Genomic DNA, 22,875 nt, shown 5'->3' on the forward strand with positions numbered 1-22,875 from the left:
GTAAATTTTTATTTCTAAATGTTTGCTCATCTTCCCTAGTTTTAGGTACTTTTTCATGTAATTTAAAATAAATTGTTAGAATAATGCCATAACAGATTTTTATGATAGTTTTAGAGTGTTTGCTTGTTTTACAGAACATCTATATGATAGTGCTTAACTTGCAAATGTATAATTTTGAGCTATTAAAAGTATAATTTTTGTCCTTATAATGAAAATGCATTTTATTTTTAGCTTCTCGTAAAAGACATAAAAAGGATAGAGATGAAGCTTGGGAGTATGAAGAACATGATAGAAGAAGTTCTGGTGACCATAGGAAAAGTGGTTATTGTCATGAAGGAAGGAGGACTTCTGGTAGTGGCCGTTATCGTAATCGCAGTCCCAATGACTCTGAGATGGATGATTATTCTCCTCTTCCTAGCCTCAGTGAGGGTAACTGATTGCTTTAAAAAAATAATTTCTTCCATAATACTAGTGCATTTTTAAAGGATATGTTAAACATTTTAAAATAAACATCTTTACATGCAATATTGAATATAAGCATAAAAAGTGTAAACAATCCTTTATTCTCTTAATTAGTAGCTAGAAAAATGAAGAAAAAAGAAAAACAAAAGAAGAGGAAAGCTTATGAACCTAAACTAACACCTGAAGGTAATTTTAAAATATTTATTTTCTATAGTTTGTATTTTCTGGTTTGTATATAAAATAATTATATATACGTTTCTTTTTCACCAGAAATGATGGATTCTTCTACTTTCAAAAGATTTGCTGCTTCAATAGAGAATATTTTGGAAAATTTAGAAGACATGGATTTTACAGCTTTTGGTAATATGGCAAAAATTTTCAAAATGCTTCCCCCAATTAAAAACACAAGAAAGGAATTTGCATCTCTGTATTTCCAAACTTCCTTCTTTGTGATTTAATAGCCTGTGAAACACACTGCAGTATACTGCATTTATATGGCTTCTACCTTTAGTGAAGGCCTTTACCTTTCCAATTTCATTTGCTACTACAGGAAGAATATCCTCCTTCCTTCCTGCAGAATCCAAAAGGGACATAAATCACAATGAGACAAATAATAGTCCCTTGGAGTGGAAAGGATACCTCTTTGGGACATCATTAGGGTATCTTTTGTCAAACGTATCTTTGTAAAGAATGCTAACGTAAGATGGCTGGATGCCAGGCACCCACCAAAGCCTCTCTCTCACTCCCCTCTGCAGCTGGACAGGGGAGAGAAAATTTAACAAAGGGTTCATGGGTTGAGATAAGGACCAGGAAAGATCGCTCATCAAATACCATCACAGGCAAAACAGGTTTAAATTAGAGGTATTAATTTAATTTATTGCTAACAAAATCAGAGCAGAATAATGAGAAGTAAAATAAGACCTTAAAAACACCTTCTCCCCACTTTCTCAGATCTGCCTCCTCCCTCCTAGTGGCACAGGGAAACAGGAATGGGGTTTATGGTCAGTTCATCGCCCATTGTTCCTGCCACTGCTCAGGGAGAGGAGTCCTTCCCCTGCTCCAGCATAAGGTCCCTCCCATGGGAGACAGTTCTTCATGAACTTTCCCAACATGGGTCCTTCCCAAGGGCTACAGTTCTCCACAAACTGCTGCAACATGGATCACTCTTATACGGGGTCATTTTCAGGCACAGCCTGCTCCAGTGTGGGTCCCTCAGAGTCACAAGTCCTACGAGGAAACCTGCTCCAGTGTGAGCTCCTCTCCTCACGGGTCCACAGGTCCCTGCTCTAGCACAGGCATCTCATGGGGTCACAGCCTCCTCTCAGGCATCCCCCTGCTCCAGCATGGGCTCCTACACAGGCTGCAGGTGGATCTCTTCATCCCTGTGGCCCTCCCTGGGCTGCAAGGGCACAGCTGCCTCACCATGGTCTTCCACCACAGGCTGCAGGGGAATCTCAGCTCTGGCACCTGGAGCACTTCCTGTCCCTCCTGCACTGACCTTGGTGTCTGCAGAGTTGTTCCTCTCACATGTTCTCACCCCGCTCTGCTTTGGCCCCAATTACATCTGTGCAATAACTTTCTTTTGTTCTTAACTACGTTATCCCTGAGTCATCACTGCCATCTCTGATTGACTCAGCCTTGACCAGTGGTAAGTCCATCCTGGAGCCAGCTGGCATTGGCTCTGTTAGTCATGGGGGAAGCTTCCAGCAGCTTCTCACAGAAGCCACCCCTGTAGTTCCCCCGCTATCAAAATCTGGACACACACACCAAATACACTGGTAATTTCTGGGGCACATAATTTTGCATCTGTTGTAGCCTTTGGCCCAACAGAGATTGATTATTCAATTCAGCAGCAGAGTGCTTATTCTCTTATGGATGGGGCACTGAATCACTATATGCTCCTTATCCATTTCAGTAGAAACTAAGCCAGTTTAGCATAAGTGTCTGATGAAGTAGTTCAGGTTGACCAATATGACTTTATTTTGAAACAGATAACAGATCATTTGTTAATTTTTTAGAACTAGAACAAAGGGAGCAACATAATAAGCAAATCACTACAGCTATGGTGCCTACAATTTTGGATTAAAAATATTTTTAATCTATGACTTTCAGTCATATTTAACAAGTAGTCATTTTAACACCACCAAAAGTTGTCATCATCAGTCTTCATTAGATGGAACTATGATATGCTAGCTATTTTGAAAATGAGTTCTTTGTCTTCAGTTGGCTTTTTCATATTGATTGTAAAATACTGGTTTCTTTGAAGTCTTATTAGAAATGTGATTGCTAATTTTTAATTAATTTCTTTTAAGGTGATGATGATGAGATTCCACAAGAGCTGCTACTGGGAAAGCATCAGCTTAGTGAGTTGGGTAGTGAATCTGCAAAAATAAAGGCAATGGGCATAATGGACAAGGTACATATTCATGGTATTTAACTGTTTTTGAACATTTAATTTTGTTAAACATACAAAAACTTGTGCTCCCTCTAATATTCCACACTCTTCACGTGTATCTGTGACAAATACTGTGAACAGTTGTGCTTCTGCTGAAGTACTTAAAAAGTTACCACATCTTAACTGGTCGTCTCTGAATCCAAGACATTTTTGTTAAATGGTCCTCTGTTAGGGCTGACTCAGAGCACTATATGACAGTAGGTAACACATGCCTGAGCAGTAAAATCTAATAATTAAACTACTTTCACAGAAGCACACAATTTTCTCCTTACAGTTACTGTTGAGCAACCACAGTAAAACAGAACCTGCTGGCAAATTCAAAAAATCTACCCTTGCTGATATATGCCATTAGTGCAATGTAAATATCTGATGTCCATCCAGCATCACACTGAGCTGCCCACTACCTTCCTCTCTCCTAAGAGTCCTTTCAAACTTTAAAGATTTAATGCTCAAGCTGATAATAAGATTAATTTTTTGTAGACTGCATATTGTGATTTCTTTGCCATACTCTTCCCAACTTTTGTCAAGGGAACTTTCTGTTGGCACAAACTGTTAGTATCACACCTTTAGAAACAGTATTCTTGCTTTCTTTATCTTCCTAGAACTACTGGCTTTGGGAAGTCTTGTATTAAATTCTTACTCTACCTCCTCATGACCATTTATTATGTTTATGAAGTGTCTGTGAAGCTACTTATACAAGTCGCTCTGAAGGGTTTTATTTAGTCTGAGATTTAGATGTCCTTCATGGCTCTTTGTTCTCTACCTTCCTTTGTAGCATGATATTAGCCTGTTTGTTTCCTGATAGTTCTCACCCTTAACCTCTGTTAACTGTTTTTTTTCACATACATACTTACATATATGCATAAAATCAGAATTTTGTTGCTTCTAAAGGTGAGCACCAATAGTATCTGGATGAATGAAACCGATTCTCCTGGAATTTAGCATATAATACAGATTATTTAATCACAATTCTGTAGAACATCAGCAAGTGAATTTGAGTTACTTTTTTCAACATGCTAGTTTTTTTAAATTAACAGTTATTGAGAATATGTTTCCTTTTTATTAGAACTCAAGTATCAGGGAATTTTATTTCTGTTTGTCCATAGAACTTGGATTTTGTCTTAATAAAGATCTATATAGTCAGCTAGAATTTGGGATTGATACTTGGATTTAGTACATTTCTGTTTCTAGAAGCAAATGCAAAAGCATATAACTATACAACATTAATTACAGTTAAGCAATTTTAAATACATTTCTATGTATTTTTCTGGTTGAAAATGAAGTTTGATTGCAGTCTTAGAACATATTTTCACTAGTTTAATTCTGTTATCAGCATTGTAAATCATGCTGTGTCAGAAACCTGACAAATCAAGATCCAATACTTAGATTGGGCTTTTTTCCCGCAATTTGGAAGCCTTTATGTTCCTACAGTTGTTTGATGTGTTTTGTTTCTTGTTTTAGCTCTCAACAGATAAAACAGTAAAAGTCTTGAATATTTTGGAGAAGAATATTCAAGATGGATCAAAGCTTTCCACATTACTTAACCATGTGAGTTTTCAAATTACATAATTTCACACCATTGTGTAGAATAGGGTTTTCTTCACTTGAGACCCCTATAGTGATAGTTTAAAATTCTGCGTGTCTGTGAAAGGAATTCCTGATTTAATATGTATGTGCTTAAAAGACTGCGAAATTTTAAGATTTGAAGTAAAATTCTATTGTTTATATTATTTCAGTATGATTTACTATAGTAAACATGTATTTGGAGCAATTAGGTTACCTTTGGACTTAATTTTAAATATTATAGTTTCATCCTGAAATATTCATGGTAACTGATGGAACTTGCACTATTGGGCATTTTTTTTCTACTTTTCTACGTGTCCATAAAACATTCCTGCCACAGTGGAAGAAATATAACAACCTGTGTTTTTATACAGGCAAGAAAGATTATTTTTCTCTGTACCAGAGAAGTTATTAAAAATGTCACCTGGTTTTGCTATTAATTAATATTATTACAATATTTCAGTAGTGCTGTATGGTCATAATTAACCTCATGTATGTTTTATAACCTGTGCAAACACAGAAATACAGAGATTCCATACCCTATGCTAAATCTAAATCACAGAATCACAGAACGTGCTGAGTTGGAAGGGACCCCCAAGGATGATTGAGTCCTTATATGGTCATATTTGATAAGACATGTTTTAAACCCATTGATGTAGATGAGTTTGTCTCTGTTGTATTCTCATGAGTTTTGTGTGACTTAACAGTCTTTTTGCGCAAGAATTCTCTCTAGTGGCAAAAATTAGACTGATCAAAGCAGCAACTGGTATGTATAGGCCACTGAAGAAAACACTAAATGAATAAGCTTAGATTTTGATTAAGGTACGTCATTCTTAAGCAGAGAATGTGACAGTCTTCCTTCATAGTGCTTTCCAATGATACACAGAAAGCTTCTTTTTGTTTTACCAGAAGAATACAGTGAGATATTGAAGACCTGTAACTTAGGGTTATAAAACTTTTGCTAGCAAAACAAACATTTGTTGATTTCTAAACCAAACTATTTTTGTATCATAAAGGTAATATTGCATTTTGTGTGCGTGTGTATGTAAGTATATTAAAATAATGTTATCTTTTACTTGGTAAGGAAAAAAAATTAACTTCTCGTTCACACTATCTTGTTTTCTATCACCTGTTACAGAACAATGACACTGAAGATGAAGAGAGATTATGGAGAGATCTTATTATGGAGAGAGTGACAAAATCTGCTGATGCTTGTCTTACTGCTATCAATATTATGACATCACCAAATATGCCTAAAGCTGTATATATTGAAGATGTAATAGAAAGAGTTATTCAATACACAAAATTTCATTTGCAGAACACTCTCTATCCTCAGTATGACCCTGTGTATAGAGTGGATCCTCATGGTGGTTAGTATGCTAAATGTTTTGCATTTTGTTGTCATACACATATCTTGAGGTGTGGGTATTCAAGAACAGTTTTAAGAATCTTGGATCCAGAATTCAAAGCAATTATGAAAATATTAAATTCTTGCTTTCCAGCTGATTTTACTAAATAGTTTTTCTTTTGTAAGAAATTTAATTTACAAAACTGTAGTCATGGACTTGTTTTGGAGACATTTTTTGAGGAAGATGATAATCTTTCTAATATCTGATGTGAAATACTGAAAAAAATAAAGATATTTTTTATTTTCTAGGTGGTGTTTTAAGTTCAAAAGCAAAACGTGCCAAGTGTTCCACCCACAAGCAAAGAGTTATAGTGATGTTATATAACAAAGTTTGTGACATTGTCAGCAGTTTGTCAGAGTTGCTAGAGATACAGCTTCTCACTGATACAACTATTCTTCAAGTAAGTTTTATCAGAAAAAATTTTGTCTGAGAATTTTTTTCTTTTTCCAGAGAGATTGTAAAGTGTAATTGTCTCAATGACATGAAATATGAAACCAGTACAAACTTTTGAATTATTAACAGCAGTGACTAGTTTGTTCTGTAGTAATGTTCACATCTTAAATGGCTTTTCTTGTACAATTAAGAAAAGTTGAATCTGATTGTATTAAAATATCCTTTAATAACTTTATTTGTAAACCATATGAATACATGTTGTTGAATACCTTACCTGAGGAATGAATAATCTACTTGCGAAAATGCATAAATATCAGTTTAATAGTCAAATATACTTACAATAACTTCTTTCTGTTGATAGATATCATCTATGGGAATAACACCTTTCTTTGTAGAAAATGTCAGTGAACTACAGCTATGTGCCATCAAATTAGTGACTGCAGTAAGTAATTTTTAATTTGCAGTAGTTTCATGTTCTTCTGAGAGTTATTAGGGCATTTACATAGGCTGTATTTTTGCTGGTAGAGAATTGGAGCTTAGAACTAATTTTATTCTTGCATGTTTTTACAGTTTGGTATCATAATCTAAGAACAATATTAAAGCTACTTGAGCTCATCCCATTTGCAGAGTACTCTATAGGAAGAAATAGCCTACTTAAGCCAAGGAATTTACTTAATTTTGGTTATGTTGTTTAAAGTTTAAACACATATCCCTTCCTCTTACCTGTTCTTTCTAGTCTTAAAAAATCTTTCCAATGTGTTTTTTTTTTATTTTGTTTGTTAAGATTAGAGTTTATGCAATGGTATCAGCCATAGAACTAGTAGGATAGTTCTATATAATATATTATATAACTATATAATAGAACAAGTCCTTTTCCTCAGAAGAGGTGGCTATGTGAAAAATTCATGGGGCAGATAAAATATTTTTTCAGGAAAACTGCAGTGCAACACAAATGTGTTTGTTCAAGTGAGAGTTTTTCATCTTTGTAAGGATTATGTACTCTAGTATTTATAAAAGTAATTCTGCCTGAACAAAAGGAGAGGCAAACTCTACAATCCTGACCCCATAAATTGAATTATTATTTCATGTCAGGCAAACATCAAAGCTTGGTTTTCTTAAATGTGCTCTAAAACTATACATGTGCTCACATTTAATATATGTTACCATAAACTTTTGCTCTGTACTGGAGTCTGATAGCTTAGCCTTACACTGTTTGACTTTCAGTGTATTGTACTATTGGCAGAAAAATTTAAAACACATTGTATTTTTAAGATCTATTGCGCATTTATGCTATTTGAAGATTTAAAAAAAGCTATATTTGAAAAAGGTTTTATATATTTTATAAAGAAATGCTTGCTTTGAGAAAACAAAGCAATGCATTTAAAACAAGGTATGCATTAAATATAATCTATTTAAATGTCATGTAAAGAGTATGTTTCTATATATAATTTAAAAAATCTATTTAACAAGTGATATTTTATGTAACAATAGTTTTTTAACAATTCTGTTACTGTTAAATAGGTGTTCTCCAGATATGAAAAACATAGACAGCTAATACTAGAAGAAATTTTCACTTCCCTTGCAAGACTACCAACCAGCAAGAGGAGTTTGAGAAATTTCAGGTAAATTCTGACATAGATTGATAATTTGTAGACAGCAACATTTACAGTTTTTTAGATGTAGGATTTTAGGCTTTAGTATTGACTTGTTCTTTAAAAATCTGTAACTCCATGAGCTATGTTTTGTTAGAGGTTGATATTTCAAAACTTCTACAGTGAGAGCAGAATTGTCTGACGAATGTATTTTGTAATAATCATTTTCTTATGCTATCATATTTAAACCTGCTTCCAAAATATCTTGGTTTGAAAGACAGGTGTCTGCCAAGGCAGGTGGGAACCTCCCTTGGAATGGAGAATATGACCCCTTTCCCTCCAAATTATTATAACTTTGAAATTAAGGGGCTTTCAGGCAAAGACATGGGAAAAGGAATAACAGTTCTTTACTGGTATGTATGTGTATAACAAAGCAAACAAACAAACAACAACAATCGTAACAACAAACAAGAACAGAAAATCCATTAAACAGTCTCTTCCCACTCTGTAAGCAATTTCCCCTTTGGTGTAGTTATGGTCACAGCCAGCAGGGCAGATGCAATGATTCCCCTGTGGCTGCGGGGGGCGCTCTGGCAAGAGCCTGGAGACCACATGGTTCATGGCGGCTTGACTAAGATGGGAAGGGATGAGAAAGGGGCTTGCTTTACAAACCCCGCAGAGGCAGTCAATCCCGGTGCCCCAGCAAGATTCTCAGAAGTAGCAAGTTGGAACGGCAGGAACGAGCAGAATCCCGAGGTGGTAGATGAGATGTATCAGAAACTCCACAGCTGTAGCTGGGAACACAGGACATCTTGGCAGGCAGGGGGTGTGGGGCTACAGTGTAGCAAAAAAACACAGAGCAGTACCAAAGAATCGGCAGGGGGCTGGGCAGCAACAGCCAGGCTCCTGAACACAGCAGGCTCCCTGGGAGGGGAAAGGGGCTTGGGGATCCCGGGTTTTCCCCTGAGGCACCCGAGCAGATGGTGAGAGGTCCTTTCTTTGGTGAAGTAGGGTGTTAATGAGATCCCAGTGCAATTGCCACTCTTAGGAGCAGAGCTCCACTCACAAGGCAGCATTAGACGGAACCCCGCAGTGGTGATGAATTCTTCTCACAACAGCCACAGCCTTTCTTCCCCCTGTGAAAAACGAGGTTCACTTTCTTAATAAATTATAAAAAGTTTAATATAAACAAAAAAACAATTAGGAGACAAAGAAAATAAAGCAAAGTGTTAAAACGGCCGGGTGCCCTGGCCTGTTGCCAGGAACACACCTGATATCTTTGGAACACCCTTTTACCCCCTCCTGCTTTGAGGGTTTAATGCATATTCAGACTTTTCTAAGAAGCATTTTGCATGGTTATGCCCTGAACCCGCCTCTTCAGAGCATGCTTCGTATGGTTTTTATTTCTGCTGATCATTATTTTATTTGAATTTGATTTCCTTTCTTTGCAAGCGGTCATTGCTGATAACAGTCTGGGCCCCTCGTCCTGCCGCTGGTGACAGCTGGGCTTCATGTCCATCTACTGTCAACGGCCTGGTCCTGGCTGCTGAAAACACCCTGGTCTCCATGTCCTGCTGCTGATAACAGCTTGGGCCCCACTGTCTTTGCCCTCTCGGGTTTCCTTGCTTTGTACCATGAAATTCCTTTATGCTTAAAACTTGTTAGCAAGAGAAAAAGTACATACATAGCCAAAAAGCATTTAACATATAATATTCATCCTAATACTTGCGAAAGCCAATATCACAATATGGATTTATAACACCCCCAAATGCTGAGAGCACGAGAGATAGAAGCTGTACCCAACACCTTTTCTCCAGCCCAGTTCTAGCACTATCTCTGCCCTTCCCAGAGAACCCCCCAGGTAAAAAGAGAGAGTAGCCAGTTGGACCCATCCCCTAATCTGTGGCCACTTCTTTTGTCTTTCTGAAGTACACGGTCATTATTGTCTCCTAGCAACACATATGGGGGAAAATTCTTTTGGAGAAAGAAACAAAAGAAAGAATCCTAAATCCCAACACAAAATAATTGCAATATCTTATCTGTCTCACTAAGTATGTAAATGACTGTAATGTTATTATTAATTCAAAGGTTTTTTCTTGGAAAATTCTTTGGTTCTGTGTATAGGGATTTTATATGGCATTGCTAAAGCTTAATAGGAAAATTCTGGCTGAATTTCTTTGAGGACATATTTAGAGCACTCCTTCCATGAAATCAATCTAGTACTCCTTTGAATGAGTCTAATTTAGAAGCAGTTACTCACTTCACTTGAACTGTCTTTTAAGTTCTTCAGCTGGATTTCAGTGCATCTTCTGAATAATAGTATAGTTTCAGGTTAAATTAGAGAAAGTGATATGCAGATAGAAAAGAACTCTATAACTCACAGAGTAGTTATAAGAATAGGTATGAATTTATTCAGCGCTGAGGTGCATGGGGGATATCTCCTCCAAAAAGCATGCACCCTTTTTGAGATTTGGCTTTCTCCTTTTATCCTTTACAAACTAGGGTTGCGCAATATGCTTAATACATATTCATTTCCTAACTCTGCCTGTCTTCACTTCATATTAAAATTAGTTCCACGCCCCTTTGCAGCTGCGCACTGGTTGTTTCTGGTCAGTTTGATGGTCGTCTGGGGGGTCTTTGGGATGAGGTAGCAATTTTCCCCTTAGTTGAACTCTTCACCCTATCTTTTCACGCATGCCTCTTTCAGTCCTTTGACCATCTTTTGGACTTTGATACCGTTCCTTCCAGCTTAGGGGTCCAAGGAATCCCTTTATTTTGTGGTGTTTTTGTTTTTGCATTTTGTTTGTGTATTCTAGCTCTTTATCTTATTTTGCAGTCTCGCTTCTTTCTTGCTCTTGTCAGTTCCCCCTCTCTTATGGTCAGGCATTTCTTTATGCTTAATTCTTAATTTCTCTGTTTCAAAAGAATCTGGCCTGGACTTGATTTTAGTTGAAATTGAGGTTGAACACTGCAAATTATTCTAAAACATTTGTTTTTAGGGTTGATTTTGTTTCTTGCTTCCATACATCTTTTCCCTGGAAACAGACAAGTTGTCAGTGAAATAGGTTGTCTCATCCAGGGTGGATGAACAGGAAATATCCAGGAAAAGAAATTCATTGAAACCTTGAAGTTGAATTCAGTAATTCTAATGTTTACATGAGTGCTTATTCCTAGTATTTCCTATTGCTTTGTTTATAGACATCAGAGGGATCTAGTAAATAAGAAGGTGTTAGATATAGGAGCATAAATGGTAGATACCCTCTTTGAATTTGGACCTTTACTATAAAGAAGTTACTGTCTCAAGGCCATAATGACTGCACTGTTTATCTCTAGAGTCGTAGCTCTAACTTGTTAAAGGATATTCCCTGTCTATGGCTATAGTCATGAAGGGTGCAGCTTACCTAAAATTTTATAGGAAAATATTCTCTCTGTACTAGTTAGAGATAATTTCATAAAGATAATAATTCCAATCTGTTTTGTGTCTAGTTATTATTTTGATAATTTAGGGAGAATTATGTCAGAGATTATCACCTTTTCATATTGTTAAAGGCAGCATTAAGTGGTGTTAATGTACATATGGGTAGTAAGCATCACACTATTTATCAGGCTAAATCACTTGGAAGGGGAGAAATGTGAGGTGGACTGTAATCATGCTGATGATAATGTGAAAAACGAGGTTCACATATTTTTATAGAATTTAAAAGTTTAATAGAAAGACAATTAGGAGATAAAATAAAGTAAAGTATACAGATATGGCCAGGTGTCTGCAGTCAGCCAAGAGAGCACACCTTATTAACAAAGGATTGTCCCTTAAAAAAAGAACCCTATTACATATCCATAAATTCTCATACAAATTCATACATTCTTCTGAAGTTTTTTGATGTTCCTTTGTTTAGTTTTTACCTTGCCTCCTTCCCAATAGATCAATCTTCTTGGCGCCACTGGGTTTTCTACCCTCCAATAAGGATGCAATAAATCCTTCTCTTGGAGGTCTTGGAAGACAAGATAATCTTAAGAATGCAGGGGGGTCTCTGACTATCTTTTCAGTCTCTTAGTTATATAAACAAAAAGTAGTTTGTGCTTTAATATCATGTTATAGCCTAACATATATATGTATTATACCACTATTTCTAAATTTCATCAATAACAGAAATAAAAGAAACTATATTAGTACAACAAAGTTTTCTAACCTTATACATAACATTCATTATAATATTTGCTAAAAGCCAATAATATAATATACACTTATAACAATATCAACTTATAAGACACTCTTGCATGCTGAAGTTTATAGTCTGTTGCAATACCTGAGATTACCATAGGTGTAACTCTTGTAGAAGTCAGTCCAGGTCATGGTCACTAATTTCTCATTTAAAATTCCTGCACATTTCAGATACAATAAATAATATATAAGTAATAACTTATTATTACAAACTTGGTCTATTTTTTTAAATGTTGTGTTGGAAATGGATATGGAATTATACAGAATGAACCTATTAGTAAGTACCTTTCCATGGATGTGTTTGATTTATTAAATATTTCTGAAGATATTTCTGCTGCTGAACTTCACAGACACTGATGTCCCATCTGTGAGCTGTTTCAGTTAATCTCTTTGGCTTGAGAATAATGCTTACCATTTTTTTAGACCAAATCTTTCACTGCATGAGAAAAGCAAATAACAAGATAAATGTGCATAACACAGATTCCTAGCTTTGATTATTATTTTAGAAAGATGTTATTTAGGACAAAAAAAAATCTGTTTGTTTTTTTGGTTTTTTTGTTTAGTTTTAGTGCTAATGCTGTCTTATTAACAGATTAAACAGCAGTGACACTGATGGAGAGCCTATGTATATTCAGATGGTAACAGCTCTAGTTCTGCAGCTAATTCAGTGTGTGGTGCATTTGCCATCAACAGAAAAAGATTCTAATTCAGAGGAGGAATCAAACAAAAAAGTAAGTTTTTTTTAAAGAGCCATAATTATTTTTGTTTTGCTACAAGAATGACTTTGTAGGTATAATATTTTATGATGGTGCTTTAGTAATCAAGCCTTTTAATTTTATGTCAGCTGTAATTATTTGATGAATGAGAAATGCTGGTCTGGAAATTATATTTATGTGCATGCTAAAATATTAGAAAAGTACATCTTGTTATTTTTAGGTGGATCAAGATGTGCTTATGACTAACTCGTATGAAACGGCCATGAGAACAGCACAAAACTTCCTTTCTATTTTCCTTAAGAAGTAAGTACTGTTGCATTCTTTAGTGTATTGATGAAACCAACTCCAAATAAAATGTCACACCTTAAGACAAACCAAACCACTTTGCAATTGTAAATGACTACTAATAAAGTTACTTATAACAATATATTTTATAGATCTCTGAGAGAGCTACCTGTCTGGAAAAAAAATTTTATGGAACAGTCTGCAGAGAGTTTAAAAACACATTAAAGAATCTGTCTGATGATTTATATAGGATCCTTTTATCAGGGATCTTTTACTCATCTGAAACATGGAAGAGAATGATGTGTAAATATTTAAGTGATGAAACCAGATTATTTCAGTCATCAAAATGGCCAAAAATATAAAAACCCTAAAATTACTTTCATTTACATAAGGTTAGGATTGTTAATAGCTCAACAGGAAAAAAAACCCCATACCTGAATAACCAAAGGATTTGTAAGAAAAAGTCCTGAGGTTTTTGACATGTTAATTTCTGCTGTTAAGCCAAAACGCTGTTTATCAGCTATCTAGTCATTTCTCTGTATACTTCTGGTATAACTGAAGTTAAGGATGCCACATATAGGTGGAACACTACCACGTATATTATCTTTTGATTTTTCTACATTATGATTTTAACCTTTCTGAAGCATAATACTGAGATGCCTTATCACTGTGAGATGTCAGACCAGGTTTAAGGACACAACACCTAAATACCCCACTCTAGCTTGAGCTTTAGAATTTTACCTACTTTGTTTATCCAAGTTAATGCAGACTTTAACTCAAAACAATAAATAAAAAACCTTAGGAACAAAATTCTACTACCCTGGATTAACTGCTTTACTTGCAGTGCAACTTGGAGTGATAACTGTTTAAATTATTTGTCTGTAAATGGAAAAAACACTTTTTTTTTTTTTGCTAATATTTTGGACTTTTTTTTTTTAAATTGCATAAAACTGTTTTTCTGGCTAAAAATAGGATTAGTTCTCTTTGCATCAGAAGGAAAGATTAAATGGCTCTTAAATTCACTTACAAACATGCATTTTGATTTAAACAGATGTGGCAGTAAACAAGGGGAAGAAGATTACAGACCACTGTTTGAGAACTTTATTCAAGATCTTCTTTCCACAGTCAATAAACCAGAATGGCCAGCTGCAGAGTTACTACTTAGCTTATTAGGAAGGCTATTGGTAAGGGATACTTGTTCTTAACTATTATATTAATTTATTTCTTATTACAATGAAACTTGTTTATTTGATTGTTGACACATGCATGCAGCATGTAAGGATAGTCTTACATGTATCACTATTGCATAATGCATAGAAAATAAAATTTCTGTCAGAAAATCATTGATATGGAACTTAGTAAAGGTCATATGTATACAGTTTCTCAAGAATGTCCTCTTCTAATACTCCATGACATTTTCCACATTAAAAAATGCCATTCTATAGCAGCTAATAAGTTTAGATATTCATAGAGCCATAGAATATGCTGAGCTGGAAGGGACCCACAAGGATTATCAAGTCCAACTCCTGACCCTGGACAGAACACCCCAACAATCTCACCCCGTTCCTGAGAGTGTTGTCCAATCACTCCTTGAGCTCTGGCAGCCTTAGGGCTGTGACCACTGCCCTGGGGAGCCTGTTCAGTGCCTGACCACCCTCTGAGGGTGGAACCTTTTCCTGATATCCAACCTAAACCTCCCCTGACACAGTTCCAGCCATTCCCTCCGGTCCTGTCACTGGTCACCAGAGAAGAGATCAGTGTTTGCCCCTCCACTGCCCCTCACAAGGAAGTTGTAGACAGTGATGAGGTCTGACCTCAGTCTCTTCTTCTCCAGGCTGAACAGACCAAATGCCCTCAGACACTCCTTGTATGGCTTCCCCTCTAAATCCTTCACCATCTTCATCTCCCTCCTTTGGATGCTATCCAATAGTTTCATTCATATTCATTGGGAATAAAGTCAGACTAATACCTGTAATTATTCATAGAATCATAGAATGGTTTGGCTTGGAAGGGACTTTAAAACTCATCTCATTCCATGCCCCTGCAGTGGACAGGCAGGGACACCTTTCACTAGACCAGGTTGCTCCCAACCTGGCCTTGAACACTTCCAGGGATGGGGCAGCCACAGCTTCTCTGGGCAACCTGTTCCAGGGCCTCACCACACTCACATGGAAAAATTTCTTCCCAGTATTCCATCTAACCCTGCCTTCTGGCAGTGGGAAGCCATTCCCCCTTGTCCTGTCACTCCATGCCCTTGCAAATAGTCCCTCTCCAGCTTTCTTATAGGCCCCCTTCAGGCACTGGAATGTTCTCTAAGGTCTTATAGACATTCAGGTTCCTCAAGTGGTCATGAGCCTGATCTTCACTTAGAGTGGGAGGGACTTTGCTCTCCCAGTCCCATACTTCTCTGGACTATTCCTTTAGCACAGAACCTGAAAACAATTAAGTAACTTGGTCTTTTACAACTTTGGTCTTAAAGTAAGTGGTACATTTACTTACGGATTGTGACATTTTACAGAATGTGAATATTTTCATAGTAATGTTTGTTGAGAGTTGTTCTTCAGTATTACAATGCAATTAATACAGAAATTTCAGCTTTTTATTTGGAAAATATTTTATGGTTGTGTTCCTGGTAAAATGTAGCTTTCTTTATACTTGTGTGAATAATGAGGAAGATGTATTATGTTGCTATGCTCTTGCAAAGGATATCTGCTCTACTAGATGTGTGGTTTATTTTAGTTTTTTAAATATATATATTTTTATAGCAGCCATATTTGTAAAGCAAAAGATTCAATAAAGGAAAAAACATTATTTTAAAGTAAGGACTGTATCTGTGATGTAATAGTAAATTACATAACTTTAGGCAGCATGGAAATTAGGTGGACTTTTTAATAAGGTCAAACTGTCTTGTAAGAAGAATCTCAGTTGGAGAAATAAATAATTTTTATAACAGCTTAATCTGCTTTTCTTAGGTTCACCAGTTCAGTAACAAATCTACAGAAATGGCATTAAGAGTTGCATCGCTTGACTATCTTGGAACTGTAGCTGCAAGACTCAGGAAAGATGCAGTCACTAGCAAAATGGATCAAGGTTCTATAGCCAGAATACTCAAACAGGTGTGTGAAAGTTCCCATGCCAGTTTGGTTGAGATGTATCTATTTAAAAGCCTAAACATTTTAAAGATGTGTGAAAAACTGGCATTATGAAGAATGAGTTTTCATTGTTGTTCAGATTTCTGTATCAAATATATTCAATTTATAAGTATCACATTTATTAATTCATCTCTTTCTCACACCATCTTCCTAGTGATCATTTTAAGTAGTTAATTAAAATGGTAAAACAAATTTTCTGGTGAGGCTATAGATGAAATAATGGAGTGACAGTTGGATTATATCTTAAGAGGCCTTAAAATATATATATGTGTGTGTATACATGTATGTGCATTTGCTATTGCAAAATGGTAATTGAGCTATGGCACTCATATAGAGATTTTTGAGAGTTAAACTGTTAGGCCTAAAAGATTAGTTTTTATGTGATGGAACTGTTATTGGTTGTGTGTGTAGGGGGGGTTGTTATTTTTGTGGGGGTTTTCTTACTGGAATTGTATATATCTTTCATTAGAGAATACATATTTGCATTTCTGCTAATGCTCCTTATCAAAATGTCTCCAAATCTGCAAGGTTGGCAGCAATTAACAAAGCAGTATGTGCATTTGGGCACAAGCTCTAGAGTACATTAAGAAAATCTTGGACCTTATGGGTCTTTTTAAAAATTTGAACTTTTACATTTCTTATGGATGTAGTACTTTTCTTTCTGAACTACTAATTGTTCTCAACATGATGAGATCTAAAGTTGAATAGTCATATCAAGTTGGTTTCCCTGAAAAGACTACAGATCTACTATATGTATTTTATGACGACTGTTACAGACTTATTTTGAAGGTAAAACTCATGCAATTTACAGGCATTCAGATAAAGAATCAAAATTAATCTACTCCTTCATGAGGCTGATACTTCCCATAACTTTTGTCAATTGGAATATTTTACTATGTATAGTGTCATATCTTTATGTTCATGACATTATAATTTATACTTCTGTGTACTATGGGGTTGTAATTCTCCATTTGCAGTGCTTTCGACAATTATACATTAGACTTCATAGGGAAATATTTTAGAGGAATCCTTTTCTCTTTCCTTATCTCCAGAAGTTACATAATAGTATTGAAAGATATTCTAAAAATATACATACCTGAGTGGTGACCTGAATTTTCCTATTTGTTTTGAGTTTTTTACAGGATCAGGCAGTAACTAGGCATTGGCATCCTCAGAAAATAAAATATCCGTGGGCAACTGAGTGCTAAAAGCTTTTTTCAGTTACTCAGGAAGCTTAGCATAAATGATGTCATTGTGAAAAGTGTATACTATACAGTACAATCACTCAGGGTAGACTGTGTTGTTTATAAATGATTTGTAACATAAGAACAAATAAATACTTGAAAATGTGTACATGACACCTAAGCTTCACTTTGTTGCTCAAACGACAAGACAATAAGATCCATTGCTAGACATATTCAGCTTTAGTCATTAGAAATATCTTAAATTATTCTTTTCATTCAGAAATGAACTTATATCTCTACAGATTTTTCTTTCCTGCTGAATTGAATACTTAGACTGTTGGATATTTCCTTCTACCCTCTGATATCATTACCAGGATAATCCCCAATGATCAATGAATGCTTATAACTCTGTCTGTTGTGGTTTGAACTCATGAACTGTATAGTTAGATTTAGGAGAAAATCTATTCTGACATTTTGAAACAGATTTTTTTCATAGAAATCGGTCAGATTGTCAAGTTGATTTTAACACTTGTGCATGCTTTTCATTACTTTATCTCTTGATATGATGATCTGGACTTGTACCTTTTTCCACTTGCTGTTGTTTACAAGCTATATTATGTGCTACATTTGTGACAAGATTCTCAATCTATGCTGTTCATACAGAAGTTGATGGCTATAAGTTACAGGCTTTATTACTGAAGAAGAAAAATGTTTTGTAGTTGAAGAAGTTTAAGCCAGAAATTATTCTTCTATTTTTATTATCAATATTGGATAGAATTTATTGTGGGCTTCATGGTTTCTTTTTGTTTGCTCTGGGTTTTTTACTTTTTAAAATAGTTAGGCAGTTAAGGTTCATCAAGCAACTTTTTCAGCCTTTTTATTAACAGAATTTAACATTGGTTGAAGGCCAAACTTTCAAATCACAATTTGCACATATCATAGGGTTCCAAATATAAGTTAATAAACCTATATTAGTATTATGTCTACTGTAGATGTGTCTTGAATTCTTGAACTCATTAATTCAGGGGGAAAAAAAACCTTTTTTTCTACTGTAACATCAGCAATTGCAAGGACCTGCACATTTCAATATAATACTAAGGAAAAAAGAGTGGTTTATGGTTTTGGGTTTATGCTATCTTGTAGGTGTTGGGAAAGTTAGTTTCTGATTCATTAACAAGTTAGTTGATACTGATTTGATCTCTAACCCCTATATGGGGAAAAGAACATTGTCTGATGGTCATATACAAAATCATTGTTCAATTTACATAGGCTAGAACTATTTAAGAGATCAAGATATATGTATTTCCTATAAAATAGCATCTTGTAAAAAATATTCTGGTTTTAACATTCATACAGTTTAGATATTTACAAATCTGATGCATAGTTCTCAGAATAATATTTCATATGTAATCCTTTTTGTGCATCTTAAAAGTGCTTCACAGGAAAATTAATATTACCCTATTCTGTAGATAGACTTTATGCTCTAAGTGGAATTTTTATAAAATGTATGTTTGTTCTCAAGGTTTTCGACCTGATAGAAACTTGAGTCTCAGTATGATTCTTTATTGCTAGAGCTCAGAGGTGTTTAGGAATAACCTCTAAATTCTTTGCTAAATGAGTTGAGTATACTTGCTGCACTTTCTCTGTATCGATGCTTTAAACCTGAAAACAGTTATACCAAATATTTTGCAGAGGGGATAAGTTATTTTTATTTTTTCGGCATTCCCCATGTTTTTACTGTTGTCTGTGTTTCATATTAATGTTCATTTGACTTTTTTGCCTTTTATCTCTTGTTCACCTGTGAAATCATTGTTTCAGTGTTTAATATTGTTGAGGGAGCTAATAATGCCTTTTATAGGTTAAATCTTTTTTCAGTCTACTATGTGTGATTTCAGCCCTTTGTTTTCCCTTGGGAACAGAGGGTCTTCACACAAGATCACAGAATGAAAATTAATCAAATCAGTCTGTTTTAAAACAAGTCTTATTCTGCTGTTACTCTTTTTTTTTAATTTGGAGCTACAGTCTAATTTGGTTTAGTCTCTATAAAGTTTAGAAGTAATTGATTAAAAAATTGTTAGTTGTAGTGATAATTGCAGAACATTAACTTCAGTGTATTTTATATGTGAGCATACAGATTTTCAGATGATAATCACCACTGTGAAATATATTTTAAAACTATCTTTCTATTTCCGATAGGTTTCAGGAGGAGAAGATGAAATTCAACAGCTGCAGAAAGCTTTGCTAGATTATCTGGATGAGAACACAGAAACTGATGCATCATTAGTGGTAAATTTCAGCTGTCTGATGTCAAATTTATATAAAAATAATTTTAGCAACATGCACTGAATAAAATGATTTTTGGTCATGCATATTAGAGATTCAACTATATTGTCACCCTAACGAATAATGTTGACTGTGTGTTCTGAAATATGGTTGATGCATTAAACTCACTTAATCTCATATATCTGTTAATTTCATTCTTCTGCATCTGTTGTTTTTGTTTTCTGTGTATCCTGCTGTATTTCTCCAGTTTTCTCGGAAGTTTTATATAGCTCAGTGGTTCCGTGATACAACTATGGAGACAGAGAAAGCAATTAAATCTCAGAAGGATGAGGATTCATCTGAAGGAACTCATCATGCAAAAGATGTTGAGACCACAGGGCAGATCATGCATAGAGCGGAAAGTCGCAAAACATTTCTTCGCGGCATCATTAAAACTGCTCCATCTCAGTTCAGTACATTAAAGTACGTTTGAGCACCACTGCTTTATTAACCATGCATTTGAAATTTTTAATCATTTTTGATAAGCATGTCCTAATTAAAACATTGAATTTGTTGCAGGATGAATTCTGATACTGTGGACTATGAAGATGCATGTTTGATTGTTCGCTACTTGGCCTCTATGAGGCCATTTGCCCAGAGCTTTGATATTTATTTGACACAGGTAAACTGTGCTGAAAGTCTTAGTACAGTGAAATGCAGTTGGTTTCTGATTCCAAACACTTTTGTGGTAGTGTACCATATCTGTTCATTGTTGAGCACGGGTATTTAACAGGCCATGATAACACCATGTGCTTTCTTTATTAATGATATAAGTGCTTGTATTTCTTTTTCTTGCATACATTTTATATTTCATATTGTACATGCATTATTTTATTTGTCCATAGATGTAGATGGCAAAATCAATATCTTAGATGTACACAGTAAAAAAGTAATTGCAAAATGTTGAAATCTCTTTTACAGTTTCTGCCAGCTGCATGCTTATCTGGGGGTATTAACTCATTAAATTAATCTTAATTTGAAAATATAAGCCAACTTAGCTACTTGCTTGCAGTGCATGTTGCTGTCACTTTGGAAGCTGTTGTTTAACCAGTGTGTTTTCTTTCATTTTTCTGGGAGAAGAGCACTAACATGTTGTCATGGCAACATGTTTGGACTCCAGTACTGGTTTGGTTTAGCTTAGTTTAGATTCTGTTCCTTATAGTGATCTGCATACACAGCCATTCTTAAAATTATAGTGCCCAAATCCACCTCTTCCACTGAAAGAACTATTATGAAAGCCACAACTGAATGGCAAAAGTAGAGTTTAAAATGAAGGGACTTCTTATTTTAGTTACTTCATTTGCATTTTACTCTGCTGAATTGTTGCCTGTCAAACAGTTTGCTACCTTCCCAAAGCAAATGAATCTTTGTTTTTGTTCTCTTATTAGATTCTGCGTGTACTTGGTGAAAATGCAATTGCTGTTCGAACAAAAGCCATGAAGTGTCTGTCTGAGGTTGTTGCTGTAGACCCCAGTATTCTAGCTAGGGTAAAAAAATCTGAAATATCCATCATGTATACTCATTCTTCTGTCACATTTAAAAGAAATCTTTAATTCTTATTTTGGATTTGTGTTTTATTTGTTCCTTTTTAGCTGGATATGCAACGAGGAGTTCATGGGCGGCTAATGGATAACTCTACTAGTGTAAGAGAAGCAGCTGTGGAACTTCTTGGCCGATTTGTGCTCTGTCGTCCTCAGCTTGCTGAGCAGTATTACGATATGCTGATTGAAAGAATATTGGTACGGTGACTTATTTATGATAAGTGTCGTTGGGAAATTTATTTTCAACTGAGTTTATATGTTTAACAATATGGAATGATGATTCCAAGAGTAAATGATATGTTATTATTTTAATGGGGAGCATCATGCTTTTAAGACCAACCTTCTAAAATGCATTGCTTGTTTTCAGTGAGGCTTTGTTACATTGTCGTGGTTTCACCCCAGCCAGCAGCCAAGCCCCATGCAGCCGCTCACTCACACCCCCACCATCAGGATTGAGGAGAGAATTGGAAGAGTAAAAGTGAGAAAACTCCTGGGTTGAGAGAAAGACAGTTTAACAAGGAAAGCAAAAGCATCACACACAAGCAAAGCAAAACAAGGAATTCATTGAGCCCTTCCCAAGCACAGGCAGGTGTTCAGCCACCTCCAGGAGAGTAGGGCCCTAGCCTGTAGAACAGTGATTTGGGAAGATGAATACCATCACTCCAAATGTCCTCCGCTTCCTCCTTCTTCCTCCCACTTTACATACTGAGCATGATGTCATATGGTCTGGAATATTCCTTGGGTCAGTTGGGGTCACCTGTCCCAGCTATGTCCCCTCCCAACCTCCCACGCACCCCCAGCCCCCTCCCCAGCGTACAAGGAACAGAAAAGGCCTTGGCTCTGTGCAAGCTCAGCAACAGCAAAAACATCTCTGTATTATCAAATGTGTGTTCAGCACAAACCCCAACACAGCCCAATGACAGCCAATGGGAAGAAAATTAACTCTACCCCAGCCAGAACCAGCATATACATCAATAAGTAAATATACATAGAAAGTTGTACTGCAACAGAACCAGGATTCGATTCCTTTTGGTTCCTTTATTGAGGCACAGATTAGATGAAACGAGGAATTTTGCCACATCTCTGAAGTCTCAGATATGTGTTATTAAGGGCAGTTCAGTAGTGTGGGTGATGAAAAAAGTCTACAACACAGTAATTTAAAGTTGCCATTTGTAATCCAAAAAAAAAAAATAAAACTACTTTGGTTTTTTATGCTATGTTTTAGTGCTTTAAAAGGCTTTTTATTAGAGTTTTTGTATAAAAAGTGGGTTTTGGCTGGATGCTCAGATAAAATACAGTGTTAAATTAACTGTAAGATAACACTAACTTTTAGCATTCATGTTAGGTTTTTAGTCAAATACTACTCATTTGCTATAGTTGCATGATGAAACATGTTTGTAAAGTGTTTTGGAGATGTCCATATGAGCATGCATAAAGGCACTCATCCTGGCATTTAGATTAAACATATTGAATTAAGTAGTATGAAATGCAGTTCCTTATCCTTCTTAGATGAAGCCTAGGAAAATGGAAAATATTTTCTGCACATATCATCCATAAGCTTTATTGAAAGGCTTTTGAA

General features: G+C 35.5%; 1 protein-coding gene across 5 annotated transcripts in view; it reads left to right on the plus strand.

Annotated features, from left to right (window-relative positions):
* Nucleotides 1-22,875, plus strand: part of LOC148183445 (nipped-B-like protein) — a 207,767-nt gene that overhangs the window by 159,531 nt on the left and 25,361 nt on the right. For all 5 annotated transcript variants that reach the window (XM_088061503.1, XM_088061504.1, XM_088061507.1 and 2 more), the window contains 18 exons: nt 232-429; nt 577-648; nt 733-822; nt 2,775-2,878; nt 4,379-4,465; nt 5,619-5,850; nt 6,138-6,289; nt 6,644-6,724; nt 7,804-7,904; nt 12,689-12,827; nt 13,033-13,115; nt 14,149-14,281; nt 16,070-16,213; nt 19,630-19,719; nt 19,964-20,178; nt 20,275-20,377; nt 21,144-21,242; nt 21,348-21,494. In XM_088061503.1, coding sequence (XP_087917629.1) covers nt 232-429; nt 577-648; nt 733-822; nt 2,775-2,878; nt 4,379-4,465; nt 5,619-5,850; nt 6,138-6,289; nt 6,644-6,724; nt 7,804-7,904; nt 12,689-12,827; nt 13,033-13,115; nt 14,149-14,281; nt 16,070-16,213; nt 19,630-19,719; nt 19,964-20,178; nt 20,275-20,377; nt 21,144-21,242; nt 21,348-21,494 — 2,270 coding nt within the window. The remainder of the gene's footprint in view (nt 1-231; nt 430-576; nt 649-732; nt 823-2,774; nt 2,879-4,378; nt 4,466-5,618; nt 5,851-6,137; nt 6,290-6,643; nt 6,725-7,803; nt 7,905-12,688; nt 12,828-13,032; nt 13,116-14,148; nt 14,282-16,069; nt 16,214-19,629; nt 19,720-19,963; nt 20,179-20,274; nt 20,378-21,143; nt 21,243-21,347; nt 21,495-22,875) is intronic.

Source organism: Pseudopodoces humilis, chromosome 12, assembly GCF_049639895.1.
Source record: "Pseudopodoces humilis isolate 2021_Gansu_Grassland_sample_001 chromosome 12, ASM4963989v1, whole genome shotgun sequence".
NCBI lineage: Eukaryota > Metazoa > Chordata > Aves > Passeriformes > Paridae > Pseudopodoces > Pseudopodoces humilis.